Here is a 20,436-nt window from a genome sequence, read left to right on the forward strand (position 1 = left end):
TATAGCGCACACATATTCCGCAGCGCTTTTACAGAGATAATAGAAATCTTTTATCCACAACAATGACATTTCAAATCATTGAACATGTTACATGGATATTGTGCTAAAATATATTTATCCTCTTAATAATCTTTTAGACTTGTATTCTTCTTGCTGTGCCTAAGAAGGTATATTACACGTACACGTCCAATAGATACTAATCCAGTAACCCTGATGCAGTGTTTATATATGGATTCCTGATCTGGCCACTTGATGGCACTGTTACTGCAGCAAAGAGCAATTCATCTATAATATTTGCTTAGACAATATAATATCAGTGACTGAATTCATGGTATGTTACAACAGCCTTACTGAACATTTATAAAAAAATAAAATAAAAAAAATAAAGTAAACTTAGAATGCATCTTCCAAATGTAAGGAATGTTTTACTGTTAGGTTAACGATGTCCAGGACATATGAGGTAGTATTTGTAATAATGCCCATCATGTTTATACAGAGCGCATCATGTGTGTTTTTTCTACTGCACCTGCTCCTGGTACACTGGGCAGCTGCCCAGGGCCCCACAATTCTAGGGGGCCTTGCTTCGAGCAGGGGGGGGCTGGTCCAGGGAGTGTGTGATCACTCGCTCCGTGCATAGGGCAGCCGGCTGAGAGTCAGACAGAAAAAGATGCTCCCTGCCCGCTCTGATTGTGCATTATACACTATCAGAGCGGTCAGGCAGCATTTTTTACCTGCCTCCCAGCCTGCAGCCACAGAGCCGCATTAAGGGGGGGGCACGTTTCACCAGGTCCCCCTCTCTCAGGGGAGGAGGGGGCATATTTTGCAGTATAGAGCAGGAACTGCACTGCGAGCCTGATGGGCCGACATATCAGATCCTGGGTACACATCAGAACGAGGTAATGAACTACGAAACTATCTCCCGTTCCGTACTTTATTACCTGCAATGGGGCCACTTGCAATATTGTCTGTTTGGACGTGCAGCACGCGGCCGCAGAAGCGCGCATATTGGCTGTACACGATGAGCCATGCAGCCAATATGTCGTTCCGATTCGGCCGGAAACTACATATCGTGCCAACTTCGTCTCAGTGTGAACCCAGCTTTAGGTTATGATTGCCTATATGTACCATTGATATATGAAACTGGGCACACATAGAACAACCACCTCTGGCAATTTGTTTTGTGCTATTTTAGCAGTATGGCTGGTTTTCCAATGAGTGCACCCACATACTGTGCTGATTGGGCTCTGTGTGACCTGGGCCGTTGTCCTGATTGTCAATCAAACAAATTTGTGCACTTAGCAACTCGACCCAATGTGTTGTTTTGACATTATTGTTGAATGACCAAATCTGCCAATGTGTGGGCGTTTTTATTACCTCCCACCTGGGATGGCTATTGGCACCAAGAACTTCACTAAGTAGATTTGGAGTATACTGTAAGTAGGCCAGTAGAAGTATAAACAGACTTACGTCACTAGCAATGTCCCTGGACGCCTTTGCTGCTTTGATAGCGATGGCATCAACCCTGAGATCATATCCTTTCTTTTTGGAATCCTCCAGGGCTTGTTTGTATTTTTTCTGAAAATTGAATAAAAATGGATATTGTAAAGATCAAAAGTGGACAGGTAAATTCTGCGCAACCTAGCAACATGGTGAAAAGAGTAATGGCAGGTCACCTTTGCTAAACAACAGCAACAAAACTACACTTTACTATATATTTTGGACAGTATAGATGTGCTCATCTTTCGTGTTCGCTCAATAAAAAGGATCCACCCATTTGCGTGACACCATTTTGAATTTCACACTGGAATGTACAAGGCTGAACAAATCTATGTGTCAGATTCCCATCACGCACTCAGCTTCGTAATAGTGAAAATGTAACATTTAATTACATGTAGTTTTCGTACAGTATATTTAATATTCCCATTTTGATCACATTACCTTGGGAATGTCAGATTTAAAATTCTATTCTCTTTCTTTTTCTTACAATAAGGAGCCCATCTGAAACTCTGACATTCATTATTAATTCTCTAGAGAAAAGTCAGAATCTTTTTTTCAGCTGTCAGCTAATTATTATGTGCTGCTCGCTCTTTGATGCTGTCTGCAGATTCTATTAATTCTACTGATAAAACAGAATATTTTATTTAAAAAAATAAAAAAAAAAACTGCACAAAATTTAATGGCATCTGGGCCTAAACGATGTTGGTTTTATATGAAGATAACCTTGTTAGACTCTTCTATATTTGTGCAAAAGTTCTTTCAACTTCTCAGAACTTAAGAATTTAAAAATTCATTTAGTTATGTCATTAAGGCAAGATTGTAAGGGTAACTTAATAAAGAGCATTTAGGGAGGTACAAGGGGCAAGTGCAACCAAGGGAGGACCAAGAGGTAAGTGCACATTATCATGGTCCTGAGGCACCTCCCATAACTCTGGAACTAGGGAATTGGGTGAGGCTCCCGGAGGGTGGCCAGGAGTTACATGGACATTACGGGAGAGTAGGCGAGCATGGCAAAACTGGAAGCACATTGTACTTTGAAATTATCTTTTCCCTTCTGTCCACTAGGTACATTTTCCAAAACCTCATACGCGCACGCAGGGGGGGTTTCCGAGTACCTAGAAACCCCCCCTACACGCCGCTCCATTGCCGCGCAGCGTGCCTAAACAACATATATATTTTTTTTTTGTAGAGAAATGAGCCGGAGCTCAGGCTGTTCCTGGCTGGGTTGGCTGTAGGGGGAGCTGCAGCGGTAGCGCGCAGCTCCTCCCCGGCAGTTCCCATGACTTAGTACAAAGACCCCATATACTGATACCCTATGCAAATTGGAATGCAGTCACTATGTCGACATAATGTTGACACCAGAATGCTGACAGTTAGGATGTTAACTTCTAACATGTCAATGCCTGGAAAATGTCGTCATGCACTGAGTGAAAATTAAAATATCTACATTAGGCTTAGGTTTAGTCTATGTTTTAGGGGTTAGGTTATTATATTAAGTTAGGATTGTACTTGAGGTTTAATGTAAATGTACTTGTAAATGGTCTTTGGGTGTCCATTAACGTGTAACAGAAAGCATACACAGAAAACACGGACATACCTCACTCATATTGAGAGCATTAGCCTTTGCCAAAATAACTTCTGGTGTATCTGGCATAACATGAATTGTTCTCTTATCTTTTTCCCAGGCTTGCGTATATTGGTTCTAGAAAACAAAACACAAATGTAAGTCAAGTGTAGACATCCAATAAATGCTATAAAAGTGAAATATAATAGTAGTGTAAAAGTAATAGAACTATCATATTAACAGCATTCACAGGTCTTGGAAGAGAGGGGGCAAAAAAAAACATGGAGATCCATTTTGGAACACATTTTGCTCAGAAAGACAATGGAGGTTATACACTAACAAAGCACAAAACTGCCAATGTGCAGTGGCCTATAGAGACCAATCATCAACAAGCGTTGTTTGATCCAGTGCAAGTTACACAATGAAATCCATTGTCTGATTGGATGATATGAGTTACTACTCAATTGCACTATTGTAGTAAATAATCCACTAAACCAGCTGGAGATAGACACCCCAACAGACTGAATCACCTAAGAAATGTAATTTATAAGTCTATGAGAGATTGAAATAAATATAATTTCTATAAATAATTAAATAATGCTCAGTCATATTGTAACTACGCTCTTTAGGGATGAGATCCGGATATAGCTATTCATTCATTCTTCATTTTGATTATTTAGTTAAAAACTGTTACAATCAACCAAGTGGGCATGAGATACAGTATATATAATATGAAATATGTCACTAAGTTAAAGCAATATTGCTGGGCAATAATATCTTATATGGCTCTTTGGATCCACTGACACTTACTTTATTCATGATTTGAGCATTATTCTTGGCCAATACTAACTCCATGGAATCCATCAGGCTGGTGAATTTGAGAGTGTCTGGGTGCTGGCGGTATTTCTTCTCGCTGATGATTTCCATGGCCTTCCTGTTCTTCTCGGCTTCTTGAGATCCATAGGGGATCCATCCAACGCCTTTGACAAAGTCATTGTAGTCGGACTTGTAAACATTCTAATACCAGGAACAGATAGATATATGTGTCAATAAACAACACACAAACATGTCACAGCTAAATACACAGCTTGCACATTTCCTGGTGGATTACAAACATCTAGAATACCTTTAAGGCAAGAACTATTGTCTAAGATAAGAAGACAAAAAAACTAAACTAAGAAAAAAAACCTGTAGTACCACTTTTGACCACCATATAGTATTGCAGGCTTTCCATTTAAATTATATTTTTATTTAAAATGTAGTTTGTAGACTACTAGGACATCAATCATATACAGCGCTTTTTTGTGGGGATTCTCAGTACTGGCACCTTTTTTATGGTCACATTTTTTATTCTTATAAATAGTTCCAGAAACAGGAAGAGATTTAGTGAAATCATTTCAGCAATGAACAAAATAAGCATCTAGATACTTATCCATAGTATGGAAAGTACTATAAATCTTGTATCAACTTGTAACATTAGGTGAATACTGGCAAATTATTTCTCAGAACCGGTACCCTTAAAAGAACCAATCATATACAGTATATCATACTATGTAATCAACTTATATTATACATGTGGTACCATATGTATATATTAAATACTCTGATGTGACACTTGACAAAAAATAGCAATGGAACAGCACATATGAAAATCTTGGGTTTTCCCTGCGCAGATTCCCATCCTACTTTCATTTTTATCAATTTTACATCCACAGCAGAACTGTTGTTTAGTTATTTAATTACACTGACTTGGTAGCAAGAAATTAAAAAATGCATAATATGAAAAGTGCAGTTATAGTGATTAAGGGGACAAAAAAAAAGTTTCCGATACCAACCAATCAGATTCTAGCTTTCATTTTCTAGATCTAGAATGTACTAGATAAATAATAGCTAGACTCTGATTGGTTGCTACAACTCCTCCCTTTTTCCTTTATAGGGCCATATTCAATTAGAGGTGAAGAGTCAGAATCCGCGAAAAAGTATCGCGAATGATGTCATTTCGCCAGGCAGAAAGTTTCCGCCGTATTCATTTCCTAAGACTTTTCGCGTAAGCAAAAAGTCAATGCAATGTAATCAGCGGAAAAGTTTCGCCTATGAATAGCAGTCGGAAAAAAGTGCAGAATTGTGGTTTTGGGGTGCAAACTTCGGGAAACCCCCCTGCACCCTTGGGACAGTCCCCCAAAGATAAACTGTGTCAAAAATAAATAAAAAAATACTTTAGAACAGTGCTTTCATTTTGGGGGCCAAAAAGAACAACGTTGGGGGGCAAACTTAAAAACTAGCGAAATAGACTTCTGAGGGGTCCCTAAGTATGGGGTAGGTATTTTTTTGATTGCAGGTGCTTGCGAAAGATGGATTTTTTATGTGATTTCAAACTTGACTTTAGCAACTTAAAAATATGCTAGCCCCCATTTTCATGTACCCCAAATTTGCTGGGAGAAGTTATTTAAAAAAAAACCAGCTTAATGCTATTCTTCACCGCTTGTGTTAATACGCTAATTGGCAGCAATTGACCCAACTTAAGTAGCCCCAATACCTTCATTATGGCTAATCGGGGGCATCTATAGTGATCCCCAATGTTAGTGCTTCTTTTTGGGGGTGTCAGTCTGAGTTCCCCGTTTTTGACAGGACTTTTCACCTGTTTCACTTTCGCCGGGTGCCATTTTTGCGTCCTAATTGAATACGGCGAATAGCGGGAGTGTTCCCGATACCTTTCCGCATGCAAAACACGCGATGTAGGTGAAAAGTCTGGCATGCGAAAAAGTATCGCAGGTGCGAAACTAATTGAATACGGCCCCAAGTAGTAAATATATATTGAAAATCAACATAAAGACACTGGCCCTCATTCAGAGCCGTACGCTCTGAGCAGAGCGCACGCTCTGAATGAGGGCCGTACTCCATAATTATGGAGCGTCCTCCTGGATGCTCGTATAGCTGTGGGTCACCACCCACAGCCTATACGAGCGTGCAGTTTGATGGCCGCGATGGTCTTGACCATCGCGACCATCGCCACTGCGAGCCGGAGCCTGCGGTTGAGGTTTTCAACCGCAAGGCCCGGAGTGATTTTGGCTCTATCAGAGCCAAAATCACTCCCACTGACATCACTAGTGACGTCAGGGAGGCACGCCCCCGGCACGCCCACCAAAGGGGGCGTGCTGTCAATCAACATCGACAGCACGCCCCCTTTGATCAGACACAACGAGCGAAGGAAAGTCCTTCGCTCGTCGCGTCTGTTGCATGCGCACGACGGAGCTCCCGTCGTCGTGCGCATGCGCAGTGCACAACATCGACCCACTTGCGAGCGGACAGCCGCTCGCGAGTGGGTCTGAATCAGGCCAAATGATAGATGTTATAGCCCAATTTGCTGGGGAGTTATGGTGATATCAGGTTTTGATATTTCTGGTTCCTTGGAAATTCAGAAAACTTGGTTCCAATCTCATCTCCCTCACACCAAAAACTCCTCCATAGCAATTCAGAAGACGGGATAAGAGACCATCTCTCATTACCACCAGGCTAACACTTACGTCACTCTGTATTTGCATCCTGTTCCTGGATAGTTGAAGGCTCATGGCGTCAGGCAGCAGATTGTAGTTGTGGATGAGATGTTTATAATTGGTATTAGTTGCCACGTTTTGGGACAGTTTGGCCGCAGTAACACTGAACATGTCAACAGGAGTGTGGAACCGAGTCTTGGACTTCTCGTAAGCTTTCTTATATTCCCGCTCCGACTGCATCTTTGCCACATTCATGAAGTGCACTAATTTCGGATCGTCCTGGAGGCTCCGGAACCCAATGTGCTTTCCTCTGGTCAACTCATATGCTTTCTTGTATTTGTACTATATGACCGAAAACAAATGTCGTATGTTTTTAGTGTTGAAGGGAAGAAAAAACATAGGACACACAAAGACTGGCAAAAACAGTGAGCAATGATTCTGTAGTTATGTGTCTAGGCTATAAATGTGAATAAGACAGACAAGCATGCGTCTAGTAACTTCCGTGTTTCTCACCTGAATATACACACAGTCACACATTAGTGCAGTACTGTATAATGCTATTATAATATAACGTTATTATTACTCAATGTGTAGTGTGAATAACCAGTAATGCTTAAATAACATGGGATGTGTGTTCTGTTTTATTTTTACACAGGGGTGCCAATAGGTGTCCTAGCGTCTCCGTGGCATCTGAAAACGTTGCCCTTCTCACCCCATATACAAATATAGGGGCTGATTCAGCATGGATCGCAACTGCTAAAGCGTATGCAGATGGCCGATTGTTGTGTACTGCGCATAGCGCGAAGGCATCACTGCGATCACACAGACCACGGACAGCCAGCGCAGAATCATTGACAGGCAGTGAGCGTTTGGGGGTGGTGACGAGGGTGGGTAGTTGGCGAAACGCAGGTGTCTGTCCGTTGGAACGTCGTTGCATTGGCGTGCATAAATTAGTCACTGCGACGGTATACGCAGCTTGAGCACTCTCTGCATACAACGAGGTTAGCAATTTCTGAGTAAGGTCAGACCTGCTTTAATTCTGTGTGAGGGGCCGATGTTACTCGATGTTACCGATGTATATGCAGCACTGCGAGGTATTACGGATGTGAGATAGCGGTAGTGGGTGTCTCTATGTTGGCTGTGCGACGGCATTGCGATAGAATTCATTAACATATGTTCGCAGCGGGGCTGCGTGCGTAATCGCAGCTGCGATCGCAATAGCGATCCGTAGTGAATCAGACCCATAGTGTACAAATAGTGATTTCTGTTCTAGACAAAATAATTACACTTCAACTATTATCAGATCTACAAACGTAGGTAACTTTTAGCCTTTTACATTTAATTTCCCTACATTTTATGGTCCCCAAATTGTCACTATTCCTAATTGTAGGAACATTATGTACTAATGCCTTTTCAGTTATGTTGTGTTGGTTTCTAGATAATGGATTCAAATATACTTACATCACTGGCAATATCTCGTGAAGCTTTAGCAGCTTTTATGGATATAGCATCTGGCTTTAAGTCATAACCCTTTTTCTTGCCGTCCTCCCAGGCCTGTCTGTACAGTTTCTGAAAGTAACAAAAAGATGAACATAACATAGAGGACAGATAACAAGGTATGAAGGCAACAAAATGCAATCCAGAAGAGGTGGGACGCAGTTATCAGAGGCACAGGACGATGCACTCTATCAGGCCTGGCTGCTTTATATATGTCTAACATCCGCACACCTGGTCATCCTACTGCACCTTACTATACAATGACAATTGTTATTCCGTGATGGCTTGTGCCTGCTGTTGGCCATCGGCTTTGTTTGGTAATTGAAGTCACCAGCCTATCCATGGATGTCCCCAAGCTCGCGTGAGGACTTTTACATGTCTAACACTCATAAATGCATACATTAATGTTGAATGATGAAAAGTGCCTGTTGATTATGCAGAGTGGAGGCTGCCATCTTTAGGCTGAATCAGTGTCCATGAGTATGAAGCCTATAATTTTGCTGGAATGTTATTGCTTCCTTGTAGATCAGTAGCTTCATAGTAATATGGTGGCACTGGTTCAGGTTCAGCCTACTAGATATCTGCCCAGTGGCGTAACTATAGAGGGTACAAGGGGTGCGCTTGCTGTGGAATCCGGGGGCTTAGGAGGCCCACCGGCCCAGCAAGCAACCCCCCTACACCGTACCGAGTTTTTTCTTTTTTTAACTTTTAAAACTCCCAGGGCAAATGGCCAGCTGGCCAGGCAAGCAGTCAGGGGAGGGGGGTGCGGGTGTTGGAGCGGACTGTAGTGTCACTCACTGACACTGTCCTTCCATCCGCCACACCCCCGCAGTCTGCACAGCTGGCTTTCACGTCTCACTCCTCTCCGGGCGGTGGGCAAGGTGGTCTAGGAGGGACTTGTGTGGTGTAGGAACAAGAGAGCGGCTGCTTCATTGAGTAAAGTCTGAGACACAGGCAGTGATGTGAGTAAAAAACTGTGCTGCTGCCATCATGAAACTGATCAGTTATAAATATAATATATTTGTATACACTTTGGTTGAGACCTGAGTTGGGGGGGGTCACCTTCAAAATTTTGCTAAGGGGCCCACAAAGTTCAAGTTACGCCTCTGTATGTGCCTCCACTGTAGGTTGGCAAAAGGGACACTTTGGTTACAACAAATGTTGTTATCTAAACATCTCTAAGTTGCACAATATCACTGTATGTAGTCTTTATATAGTTGTCAGAAGATATACTTCATTATTTGGGGTGCAACTTACATCACTCATGGTTATCTGGTTAAACTTAGACAAGATGATTTCTGGCGTGTCCGGCATTACATGGATTTTAGTTTTGTCTTTATTCCAGGCATCGGTATAAAGTCTCTGAAAAAAATGATAATAGATAAAATAATTATATTGCTCAGTAATAAAATGGGGAAAATTTTTTAGTTGAGATAGTCACCTGTGTATAGAAGTTTGAACGTTACCTTATTCATTGTCAGTGCATTTGCCTTCGCGAGAACTTGATCCATTGCATCGTTTGGAATGGTAAATTTCCATTGATCTGGATTTTGTCTGTACTTTTTCTCGCTGAGGATGTCTTTAGCTTTCTTTGCTTTCTCCACATCCAGAGAACCAATCGGTACCCAACCGACTCCTTTCAGCCAGTTGTTAAAATCTGCCTTGTATTGGTTCTATCATGTAACAGAAGAAACAGTTACCATGAAGAAACATTCTGTACCTGTAATGTCTTTATTGCTATGAAATGTAATGGAAAAGTAAACACAACAAGATTGTTCCCCCTAATAGCCAAACATTGGGGGATATGTATCAAACCTTATAAAGAGAACAAATGGAGAAATTATCCATCGGCAAACAATCAGCTTCTAGTTATCATTTATCAAGTACATTCTATAAAATGATAGGTATAAGCTAATTTGTTGCTATAGGCAACTTCTTCACCTGTCCTCTTTAGATTGTTTGCTAAAACTTCCCCATTATGAGGGCATCTAAATCGATACCTTTCTCATTCCTTATACATAACGACATATATAATTATAGACATAATAAATAATATAATTTGAACACGTAAAAAACTGAGGAAACACTTCTTCACTTGTTGGCAGCAAGAAAACATAAGCGGCCAATGTGAATGATCCAGCAATAGTGATGCGTAATACAGATGCACCCAGTTACATTGTGGCAAATCGTGCCACAAACGTGCGCACGCATCACGCCATGCGATTCCCCGTGCCTACATATGCTACGGTACGCCATGGAGCGCACTGCGATCGCACTATGCATTCCTATGGAGGCACGGTCGCGTGCCCAGTGCACCTATCCACTCTTGGGTGGGCGTCTCGCGCTTTGTGGAGCGAATTGCCGTGCCAGTGGCAAGGATATAGCTGGGCATATCTGTATAGTGAAGCTACAGAAATAAACAATAATACTGATAATATGTATTTCTAGATTTCACACCCTAAACTTTGCTTTCCCATTAATTACACTGCCTGAGAAATGTATCCTAAAGGTGCCCATACATGGGGCGATATGTATCAGATTTGATCTTGCATAAGATTCTCTTGAAAATTCTTCTCTTGACATTCTGTACGATTTGTATTTAGAAAAGGTACGATTGTACAAACGACCTTAAGATTCGATGTATTAAGATGTGTCACATCGTACTGATCTGTCGAAATCTTACTGCAAAACCATCTGATCTACGATGCTGATACATGACGCCGGGGACGCACATCGCATCGTAATTGTGTATGAAACCACTACTTTTCACACGATTGATCGTTACGATCAGTCGAAAACGGCCATATCATGTGCAAAATCGCCCATTGTATGGGGGCCTTAACTTGCTTCATTATAAGATTACATATTGGTGGCAGGAAAATGGGAAAGTTAAGGGTTTTTTTGGGTGCTCAACTACTTCATGTTCCTACTCATTCTAGAGAAAATTGCTCCTGAGTTCTGAAGAGCACGACTACCACCATGGGACATAGGTCTCCTATGTTATATCAGACGATAGCTACTGGTAACAACACATATATAACGAGAGAAGTGGAATGGGTATATTTTGAAAAGTTAACTCAGCTTATTACGTTTGTGTGTGTCACATTCCCTCTAAATACATATTACACTGAACAATAAAGTGACTTTTCCTTACATTGCTCTGGATCTCCATCATGTTTCTGGACAGCTGTAAGTTCATGGCATCGGGCATGAGGGCGTAAGTGTGGATCAGGTGCTTGTAGTTTACGTTGGAGGAAATTTCTTGTGATTTCTTAGCCGCAGTGACACTGAACATATCCAGAGGCGTGTGGTACTTTGTTTTGCTCTTTTCGTAGTCTTTCTTATATTCTCGATCCGACTGGATTTTGGCAACGTGCATGTAATGGACCAATTTGGGATCATCTTGAAGACTGCGGAATCCCACGTGATGACCTCTGGCTTTTTGATAGGCTTGTTTATATTTGTACTAAAGCATCACATAGGTAACAATAAAAGCATGACAATGAATTAGTATTCATGTAATGTAGATAGATAGACAGACAGACAGACAGACAGACAGACAGACAGACAGACAAACAGATAGACAGACAAATAGATAGATAGATAGATAGATAGATAGATAGATAGATAGATAGATAGATAGATAGATAGATAGATAGATAGATAGATAGATAGATAGATAGATAGATAGACAGTATATAGATGTATCCACTGCTACATTACCCTTCTTGAAAGTCATAAACAGATAATATAATAGTCTTTGCCAGATTGTATATTTATTATAACAATGCAAACCAAAAAAACAAGGTTACTCCCAGGCCATATCCCATTAATAACAACTGTTCATTGATTTAAATGTTCTGTAGCTCTACAACCTTATAATGAGACAAAACAAATAGTTACTGTGCGATATGGAAGCAATAATATCGTACTCACATCACTTGCAATGTTTCTGGATGCTTTAGCAGCGACAACAGAAATTGCATCTGGTTTGAGATCATAACCTTTAGCGAGGTGCTTATTCCAGTCAGCTTTATAGTAAGACTACATGTGGGGGGAACAAAAAAAAAGTTCATCTGTAATAATAGTATTGACTCTGTCTTTAGGGATAAAATATAAACTTACTTAAAAGTAACATCGCTTAATATTATAAAAGTTGATATTTTTATTTTGTGTAATATGATAAAAGGAAAATATATGTCTGATGAGATCACACTCTTTAAGCTCGTCAATATCTTTTTTATTTTGGTCCCTACTACCAAAGATACCATTTGCACCAACTTATATGACTACTGGGAATTGTAAAAATAACTCTCTGTTATATATTCCTGTGTTGCTCTTCAGTTCTCGGTTCTTACACTTCCCTGCCACACTCACTCGTTTTGATTAAAATACCCTTTTAGTCAGATGACTACTAGCGCTGACTCCATTTCCAACCATACCAGATCCAGTATTCATTTTCTAAATAATAGTTCTGTGACTGTAATATGCCCAGCAAAGTTCACACAATGGTTAAGGCTGGTATGTTCATTGTTCTTTTCTAATTACATTAAGTTAAATAGTGACTAATAGACATTTCTTTCTTTAGACTACTACTACAATCTGCCCTATTTTTGCGCAAGCCACAAGGACATACAGTATATCATGCCCCCATGTAGTCCCACATGGACTACTGCAATGTTTCACATTCATGTTTCCCTGTTAACACTTCAATTTAAATTAATCTTTTAAAATAGAGTTGTTTCATAGAATGGTCACACGGAAAACACTCCCTGCCCACTATCACCTTAAACCTTTCTCTCTTATAGTTCCTTACCTTTGGATTTCTATCCTTCTCACTCTACATGAATAGTTCTCCTTCACTATGAAACAAACGCAAAATCCTGCATCTACCTATTCACAAAATTGATCATCACTTCTATGTAAAGTACTATTTCTTTCTGTGGCAACGTTATTACTCAACACACTTTTCATTAAAGCCTACCAGCCATGTCCCTAAAGCTGTAGTTATCTCTCCATCCATTACTGCTCTTTTTCCCAATTCACCTTCCAACTGTCCACCCTTCCCCTTAATATGTAAGCTCGCACCAGTATCTTTCCTCTTGTTTCCCTCTTTGCACTATCCATGCCACCTGCGCTCCTTATCTTTTGTCTCCAAGCCCCCATCGGTGACCCTGATCCTGTATAATCACACTTACATTGGGTACGCACTCAGAGAACTGCCTTCCCCTCCCTGTGACTTTCCACCATTTACCCTATAAAATACAGAGAGTTGTCCTACCCTCAAACCCCCCTTATCTGTCATTTTATTGCTGTGTGTTGTTACTAGATATGTCATTTTACATTGTATTGTATTGTACTTATATGTCAAGTTACACTGTTACTATGTATATTCCTTGTGCCGCCAGCAGACACTTTGCGCCACCTTAAAAATATAAGATAAAAATAGTACTTATTAAGGATGAAAGCTTTTTCAACAGGATCCTTCCTTGTATTACACTTATTGTAAGCGCCAATCTAATTAAATACATTCATATATAGACCATACTCACATCACTCATATTAAGCGCGTTGACTTTGGCTTGTATAAAATTAGGATCATCTGAATTCAGGGTATACTTGTGTTTTACTTTTTCACCATCTGCTTTGTATGTTATCTAAGGAAGGAACAAAAGTTACTCTAGACAAATAAAATGCGGATACAGTTGTCGTTACGGTTACAACTAAAATGTTTACCAAACTGTCCAATAAAATTTCAGTAATAACAACTAAATAAAAAATTATGTAAAAAAAATAGACAGTATATGTTATATATTAGCAGATGTAGCTGCTGCATCAGTCTGAGGCACTTACGTCACTCCTCTGTTTTGTGTTGTACTGCGCCAGAGCGAGTTCCATAGAATCGGGGACACTTGTGAATTTGATAGTGTCGGGGTGTTGTCGGTACTTCTTCTCACTTATAGCTTCGCCAGCTTTCTTCACTTTTTCCACATCCAAAGAACCCAATGGAGTCCATCCGATACCTTTGAACCAGCTGTTGTAATCTTCTTTATACACATTCTGAAACCAAACACACAGAGTCACAATGTGGTCCTTCTATGGGAACCTAGAGAAGGTACTGAGAACTTAGTGAAAGCCATGCTCACATTGCTCTGAATTTGCATCATGTTCTTTGACAAGCCCACACTCATCGCATCTGGCAAAAAGGTGTAGCGATGGATTGGCTGCTTGTAATTGATATTGGTGGCCACCTCCTGGGACTTCTTGGCAGCGGTGATGCTGACCATGTCTAGAGGTGTGTGATACTTGGTCTTGGATTTTTCATAGTCCTTCTTGTAGACACGGTCTGACTGCATCTTGGCCACGGCCATGAAGTGCACAAGCTTAGGGTCATCCTGGAGGCTTCTAAAGCCAATATGATGTCCCCTGGCTTTCTCGTAAGCTTGCTTGTATTTGTACTACAATAACAATAAGAGACATAGTTGTTCAATTACAGTATTACATAAGAAGCAATCACACAGGTTATCATGCATACGCTACATGGGTGAATGTATATTGGTCTATATAAATCTCATACTACACTAAAATAAAGACTTGCAATCTTTAGCCAAGCTTTTCATTATGGATTAATTACAAGCACCCTTACTATAAAGTCTTCACTGTGCCACTATAATGGCTTTCAGGTGATTTATCAGGCCATGGTACGAGGGAGCTTGGCAAACTACGTGTCTGTGTATGTGTAGGGGGCACACCTATTGAGAATACTGAGACCCTCACTATATGCTATGCCAATTGCTGAAGAGTGACCTGGCTGCTGGTATTTAGTACCAGCACCCCCACCCCCATAAACAATAGTGGCCACTATGTATAAATGAATAAGGACACAAATAAAGTGATCCAAAGCATCATCAATCTGCACAAGATCCTGAGCCAGCTAGTCAGTAATTCATGTAATGTTGAGTTTCTACTTCCTATTTTTATTGGCATCCAATTTGTGAACATCCAGAACAAAGGATAATAGATCATACAAATTGCAACTCTTTTGCTTGAAATGTAGCTTTCTAAATTGTAAAATTTTAAGAAGAAAAAAGTATAGTGTACACCCCTCTAGATAATATTTTGAACACATTACACCAATAATCTCTCTAATAATTAATTTAAGAAGTTATAAAACAAGACAAAATGGTACGAAAACCCCCAAGACTTACATCACTGGCAATATTTCTTGAAGCTTTTGCAGCAACAATAGGAATTGAATCTCCCAAAACATGATGCCCTTTAGCAATGGTTTTCTGCCAGTCCTGCTTGTAGAAACTCTGAAAGAGAAGAAAACTATTTATCAGAGAAAAAAGAGGAAGTTATTATTTAATGATTGCATTATGTTGATGTACAATAGGAATTACAGTAGATCTCTAAAAATTTTGATTCAGAGATGAATGAAATTATTATTTATTTAATTAATGAACTTATTGGTACAAATTATTAAGGCACCAATCTTTAATGGTGGACTTGCAAAGAGGGTGTGGGTTGGAATACAAGAGGCAGAGAACTGTAGGCATAAAACAGATTATCACATAGTGGGGGCGGTTAGTGATGCAGTGGATGTGGCTTACACGCAGAAGGTGTTATTGCCCTGCAATTGTCTACATGCAAATCTTGTGCGTTGGCCGCAAATGTTATTGACAAGGTGATTGAGATTCTATCAATAACTGAACTAATTCTTATTCAATGATATTCATATAATTTTGCAAGATGCATCAAAGTAGTGATTGTATTTCCTTAAACAGGAAATTAAACCAAAGTTACATTTAGACAATGGTTAGATAGATAGAACACTAGTAAACAATAATAATAGCTGGATCCACATTAGTCTGAACAATAGTATTATGGAAAAGACTTACATCACTAATGTTAGCTGCGTTATACTTGGCCTGGATAAACTGAGGTGCATCAGGAGTTAAATGGTATTTGTGCAAAATCTTCTCTCCTGACGATTTGTACAGTCTCTGTGGAAACAATGCGAGGAACAGTTTAAAAGACAGGCACAACGTTCTAATTATTTATCATTGTGCAATTGTATTGTGGAGAACAATAGAACCCATACATCATCAGCCTTACACAACTACATGTCATTACAATGAGAAATCCAAGCCTAACATCAATCTTTAATGGAATCGTACAACAAAAAGAGGTTCTGACATGATCTTATTTAGCAATGTATTTATAATATATTTGTGGCATATAAGTTTTACGCACATTTTTACATAACTGTTTAAAACTAAGACATTGATCACAGCAATTAAACTATATATATAAGTGCAATCGATATTACACGGAGCATAGAATAACAAACAAAGCTGGTGTGTTAGTGTATCTCCTACGAAGTCACCTGCTACAGTTAATGTCAGATAAAGTTCTATTAATGGCCAGCTACTCACATCACTGAGTTGGAGTGCATTTGTTTTAGCTTGGACCATGACTGGAGAGTCATCGACACTAGTGAACTTGATAGTATCAGGGTGCTGGCGATATTTCTTTTCATCCAAAGCCGCTGCTGCCTTCTTGGCTTTCTCAACATCCAGAGACCCAATGGGGATCCATCCAGTGCCTTTCACCCAGCTGTTCAAGTCTGATTTGTAGACGTTCTACAGAAAAACAGATGTGTCAATGAAACCATCTCATGAAAATGTGCATAAAGCTGATTAGTTGGATATCTAATAAGCTCACATCACTTTGTATTTCCATCATCTTCTTAGACAGCTCAATGCTCATGGCATCTGGAAGGAAGGTGTAGTGATGGATGGGCTGTTTATAATGGATACCACTTGCAATGCCCTGTGCCTTCTTTGCGGACACCACGTTGACCATATCTAGCGGAGTGTTGTATTTGGTCTTTAATTTCTCATAATCTTTCTTGTATTCCCGCTCAGACTGAATTTTGGCCACATTCCTGTAGTGAACAAGTTTAGGGTCATCGTGAAGGTTTCGGAAACCGATAAGTTTGCCTTTCTGTTCCTCATAAGATTTCTTATATTGCACCTGTAACAAGTGACAAACTCATTAGACATTTACAGCACATGATTCAGGTTGTAGAACCTATTAGTCGTTGCTACAGCTTCATTTTGTTAGTTTGACATCTTTTTTTTATCAAAGATTAGTTGCACAGTTTAGAATATTATCCAATTACAAACATTTAAAAATCCCCATTGGAAATAAAATGATTGGTCCAAATTTACTAAGTATATACCTGCAGCAGAAATGTTGAGGTGTTTTTATACTTCCCAGAATTGAAACAATCACTAGCACTTCAGTTTAGCTGGTAGTGGAAATGTGGGTTTGTGTGTGGGGGAAGGGAGGGGCACGTAAAAGTAAGGTGGTTCCCCCAAAATTTTCCGCCCTTAGCACTAGGCATTAGGACCCTCGCCATAGCACTTACCAACCCTAGGCGGTCAAATTGGAGCTGTATTAACAATGCAAGCTCCTTCCCCCTAGGTGAAACCAGCTGATAGCAACACTAGGGCTCTTTCCAGCACCCACTGGCTGTGGGCGTTGGATTATTAATAATAGTTATTAGTAGAATATATATTCATTTTATAATTTCTCCGCTACAAGCCAACTGGTTTCAACTTTGTTTTTAAAAAAAAATTATAGTAAAAAACAGGCTGTACAAAATCTGTGCAGCTCTTTATACAAACAAATCTCTTGGCGGCAATTCATTTTTTGGGCCATTTTTGCATAATTTGTTGGTGGTTTTACAGTAGTTTCCAAAACCGCTGCTTCATAAATCTTTTATATATTTGTAAAGGAAAAAAATTGACATGGCGTTTTGATTCTGTGTGTGGTTTAGCAGCAGTTTTGCCGCAGATTTTACATGTAAAACTCTGAAATACCAGCGTTTTTGAAAATCCACTTAGTAACTTTTCCCCATTGCCTCTTTGGTTTCTATGCTTTCATTACCACACTTGGCTACCTCTGTTGTGCTGTTTCACTGAGCCAGCAGTTCAGGCTCGACCACACCCATTGTGGGAGGGGTCAAGTGAATGACTGCAGAATCGCAGCACCACGCTAGTCATGCTATTAGAGCTCTCCCACTATGGCTCAGTGAGACAGAGCTGCAGAAGATGGCTCAGTGGGACAAGGATGCAGAGGATGGCTCAGTGGGACAAGGATGCAGAGGCCTGTTGGAGTGTAGAGAAAGGAAGTTCCCTGTATAAATGCCCCTATTCTTTTTCTAGAAAGAACTTTTCATATTTTTAAATTGTGAAAAGACGTCATACATTGCCCTTAGATGTTATTTTCTGTTTTACTCTATTGCGGTTCTGAAGTACTGTTGAGTCACACGTCCTTGATGAATGTACTTACATCACTGGCTGCTTTTCTGGCAGCTTTTGCAGCCTTGATTGGTATAGAATCATATTTTATATCATATCCCTTGGCCTTTAATTCTTCCCATCCTTGTTTGTAGTAATTCTGAAAAGGAAAAAAAAATACAGCTCACTCAGAAATTGTAGAATTGGAGATATATAGGGTATTTAATTGTGTAAGTATGGAAAAGAGAACCCTTACATCACTGAGATTATATGCATTCACCCTGGCTTGGAGGTGTCCTGGGACATCTGCAGGTAATGAGTATTTGTGAATAACCTTCTCACCTTCTGCTTTGTAAAGAAGCTGTAGACCCAAGAAAACACTGTGTCAATTAGACAATCCTACGCAGATGCAAATACAAGTATTGTGTCTGAAACATTAAATCAATGCTGCTGCAAGATTCCCATTAAAGTAAATATGCGGCACACAATTACAAGGATATACTCACGTCGCTCCTCTGCTTCTGGTTGATTTTTGCTTGGACCATAACAGGATCATCTTCTATTGAAGTGAACTTAATAGTATCTGGGTGCTGGCGATATTTTTTCTGGAAAAGGTAATACAATATTCGCAATTAAATTGATCCTGGTATCGATATGTCAAGTCAGAAAATAGTGTCGAAAATTTGCAATCCTGTCTTAAAGGGGTATTTATCAAAGCTTGGGGGTAGATTTTTGGATAGATTTACTAAAGCTTCTAAAACAGACAAGTGGTGATGTTGCCCATAGCAACCAAAGAGATTCTGTCTATCATTTTCTAGAATGCAATAGAGAAATGATAGCTACAATCTGATTGGTTGTTATGGGCAACATCACTACTTTCCTTTTTTAGAAGCTCTAGTAAATCTACCCCTTGGAGAGAGATACAATTGTGAGAAATAAAGAACCAACCAATCAGCTCCTGTCATTTTACAGGCATTGTTTAAAAAATGACAGATAAGAGCTGATTGGTTGCTACTTTATCTCTCATAATTTTATCTGTCTTCAAGCTGTGATAAATACCCCCCCTTAATGCTTTACAAATGGCCATGAGCAGAGTTGTCTTAACAGCAGTGTGGGCCCTGGGCAAAGCAATGCACTGGGGCCCCTACCCACCCATTCACAGGAAAAAAAAAAAATTTAATTGTCAATAAAATTAAACCCTCCTGCATGACCTCCCACACATGCAGATAGACTCTGTCTGACTGGTCTGAAGCCGGCGGATGAAGTGAAACTGGGACTGAGGTGAGTACTCATCACCGGGGAGGGATGGGATGGGGGAGGTTAGATCAGAATACAGTGCACCGGCAGCCATCTTATAAAAATATCACAAATTTACCAACTGGCCGCAGCTGCAGGGGGGCGGGTTGGCAGGCCCCACAAACTTCGGGCCCTTGGGCAACTGCCCAACAAGCCCAATGGAAGAGATGGCCCTGGCCATGAGAGGAATAATTGAAGTAGAAACTGGTTGTTAAAAAGGACAGTTTAGTAGATGGCTAACAGGTTTCATTATATAGTACAAGGATACAGGGTGTGGTTGGACTCCGAAATGTTTAGGACAGACTAAGGGATAGACTTACTAAAGGTCGATTTTAATCAATATATAAAATCAATCAACATCAATGTTGTGTTTCAGAGGCCAAATCACACATTTACTAACACTTAAAAATATAAATATAAAAAATTGTCTGTTAGTAAATGTGTGGTTTAGCCCATGAAACACAACATCGATGTTGAACAATTTAGAATGATTTTTCATTGATTAAAGTCAATTAAATATGATCTTTAGTAAATTTACCCCTAGGACCAGGCAGTGTGTGCAAAGTGGCAAACTTTAAAATGGAAAAAACTGGCTATGGAGGTGCAAGATGTGAAAATAAACCTGGAGAGAACGGAATCTGAATAGATGAGATGGGGACTTTGATAGTTGCCTGGTTACACAAATAATTTGGTGAGGGCAGAGTTGTTTCTAGAGAGGAAGGGGCCCGTGTGCACTCTCCAACACGGGCCCCCTCCTCTAAGTCCTGCGGCCAGCAAC

General features: G+C 40.0%; 1 protein-coding gene across 19 annotated transcripts in view; it reads right to left on the minus strand.

The window, feature by feature from the left end:
- Positions 1-20,436, minus strand: part of NEB (nebulin) — a 203,217-nt gene that overhangs the window by 136,543 nt on the left and 46,238 nt on the right. For all 19 annotated transcript variants that reach the window (XM_088462027.1, XM_088462026.1, XM_088462030.1 and 16 more), the window contains 19 exons: positions 18,869-18,967; positions 18,619-18,723; positions 18,415-18,522; positions 16,780-17,091; positions 16,491-16,697; positions 15,954-16,058; positions 15,261-15,368; positions 14,199-14,510; positions 13,906-14,112; positions 13,605-13,709; positions 11,989-12,096; positions 11,207-11,518; positions 9,519-9,725; positions 9,310-9,414; positions 8,017-8,124; positions 6,586-6,897; positions 3,872-4,078; positions 3,095-3,199; positions 1,468-1,575 (listed from right to left, as the gene is read on the minus strand). In XM_088462027.1, coding sequence (XP_088318153.1) covers positions 1,468-1,575; positions 3,095-3,199; positions 3,872-4,078; positions 6,586-6,897; positions 8,017-8,124; positions 9,310-9,414; positions 9,519-9,725; positions 11,207-11,518; positions 11,989-12,096; positions 13,605-13,709; positions 13,906-14,112; positions 14,199-14,510; positions 15,261-15,368; positions 15,954-16,058; positions 16,491-16,697; positions 16,780-17,091; positions 18,415-18,522; positions 18,619-18,723; positions 18,869-18,967 — 3,240 coding nt within the window. The remainder of the gene's footprint in view (positions 1-1,467; positions 1,576-3,094; positions 3,200-3,871; positions 4,079-6,585; positions 6,898-8,016; positions 8,125-9,309; positions 9,415-9,518; positions 9,726-11,206; positions 11,519-11,988; positions 12,097-13,604; positions 13,710-13,905; positions 14,113-14,198; positions 14,511-15,260; positions 15,369-15,953; positions 16,059-16,490; positions 16,698-16,779; positions 17,092-18,414; positions 18,523-18,618; positions 18,724-18,868; positions 18,968-20,436) is intronic.

The sequence above is a fragment of the Taudactylus pleione genome, unplaced genomic scaffold, assembly GCF_031769625.1.
Source record: "Taudactylus pleione unplaced genomic scaffold, aTauple2 ptg001137l, whole genome shotgun sequence".
In the NCBI taxonomy this organism is placed as follows: Eukaryota; Metazoa; Chordata; class Amphibia; order Anura; family Myobatrachidae; genus Taudactylus; species Taudactylus pleione.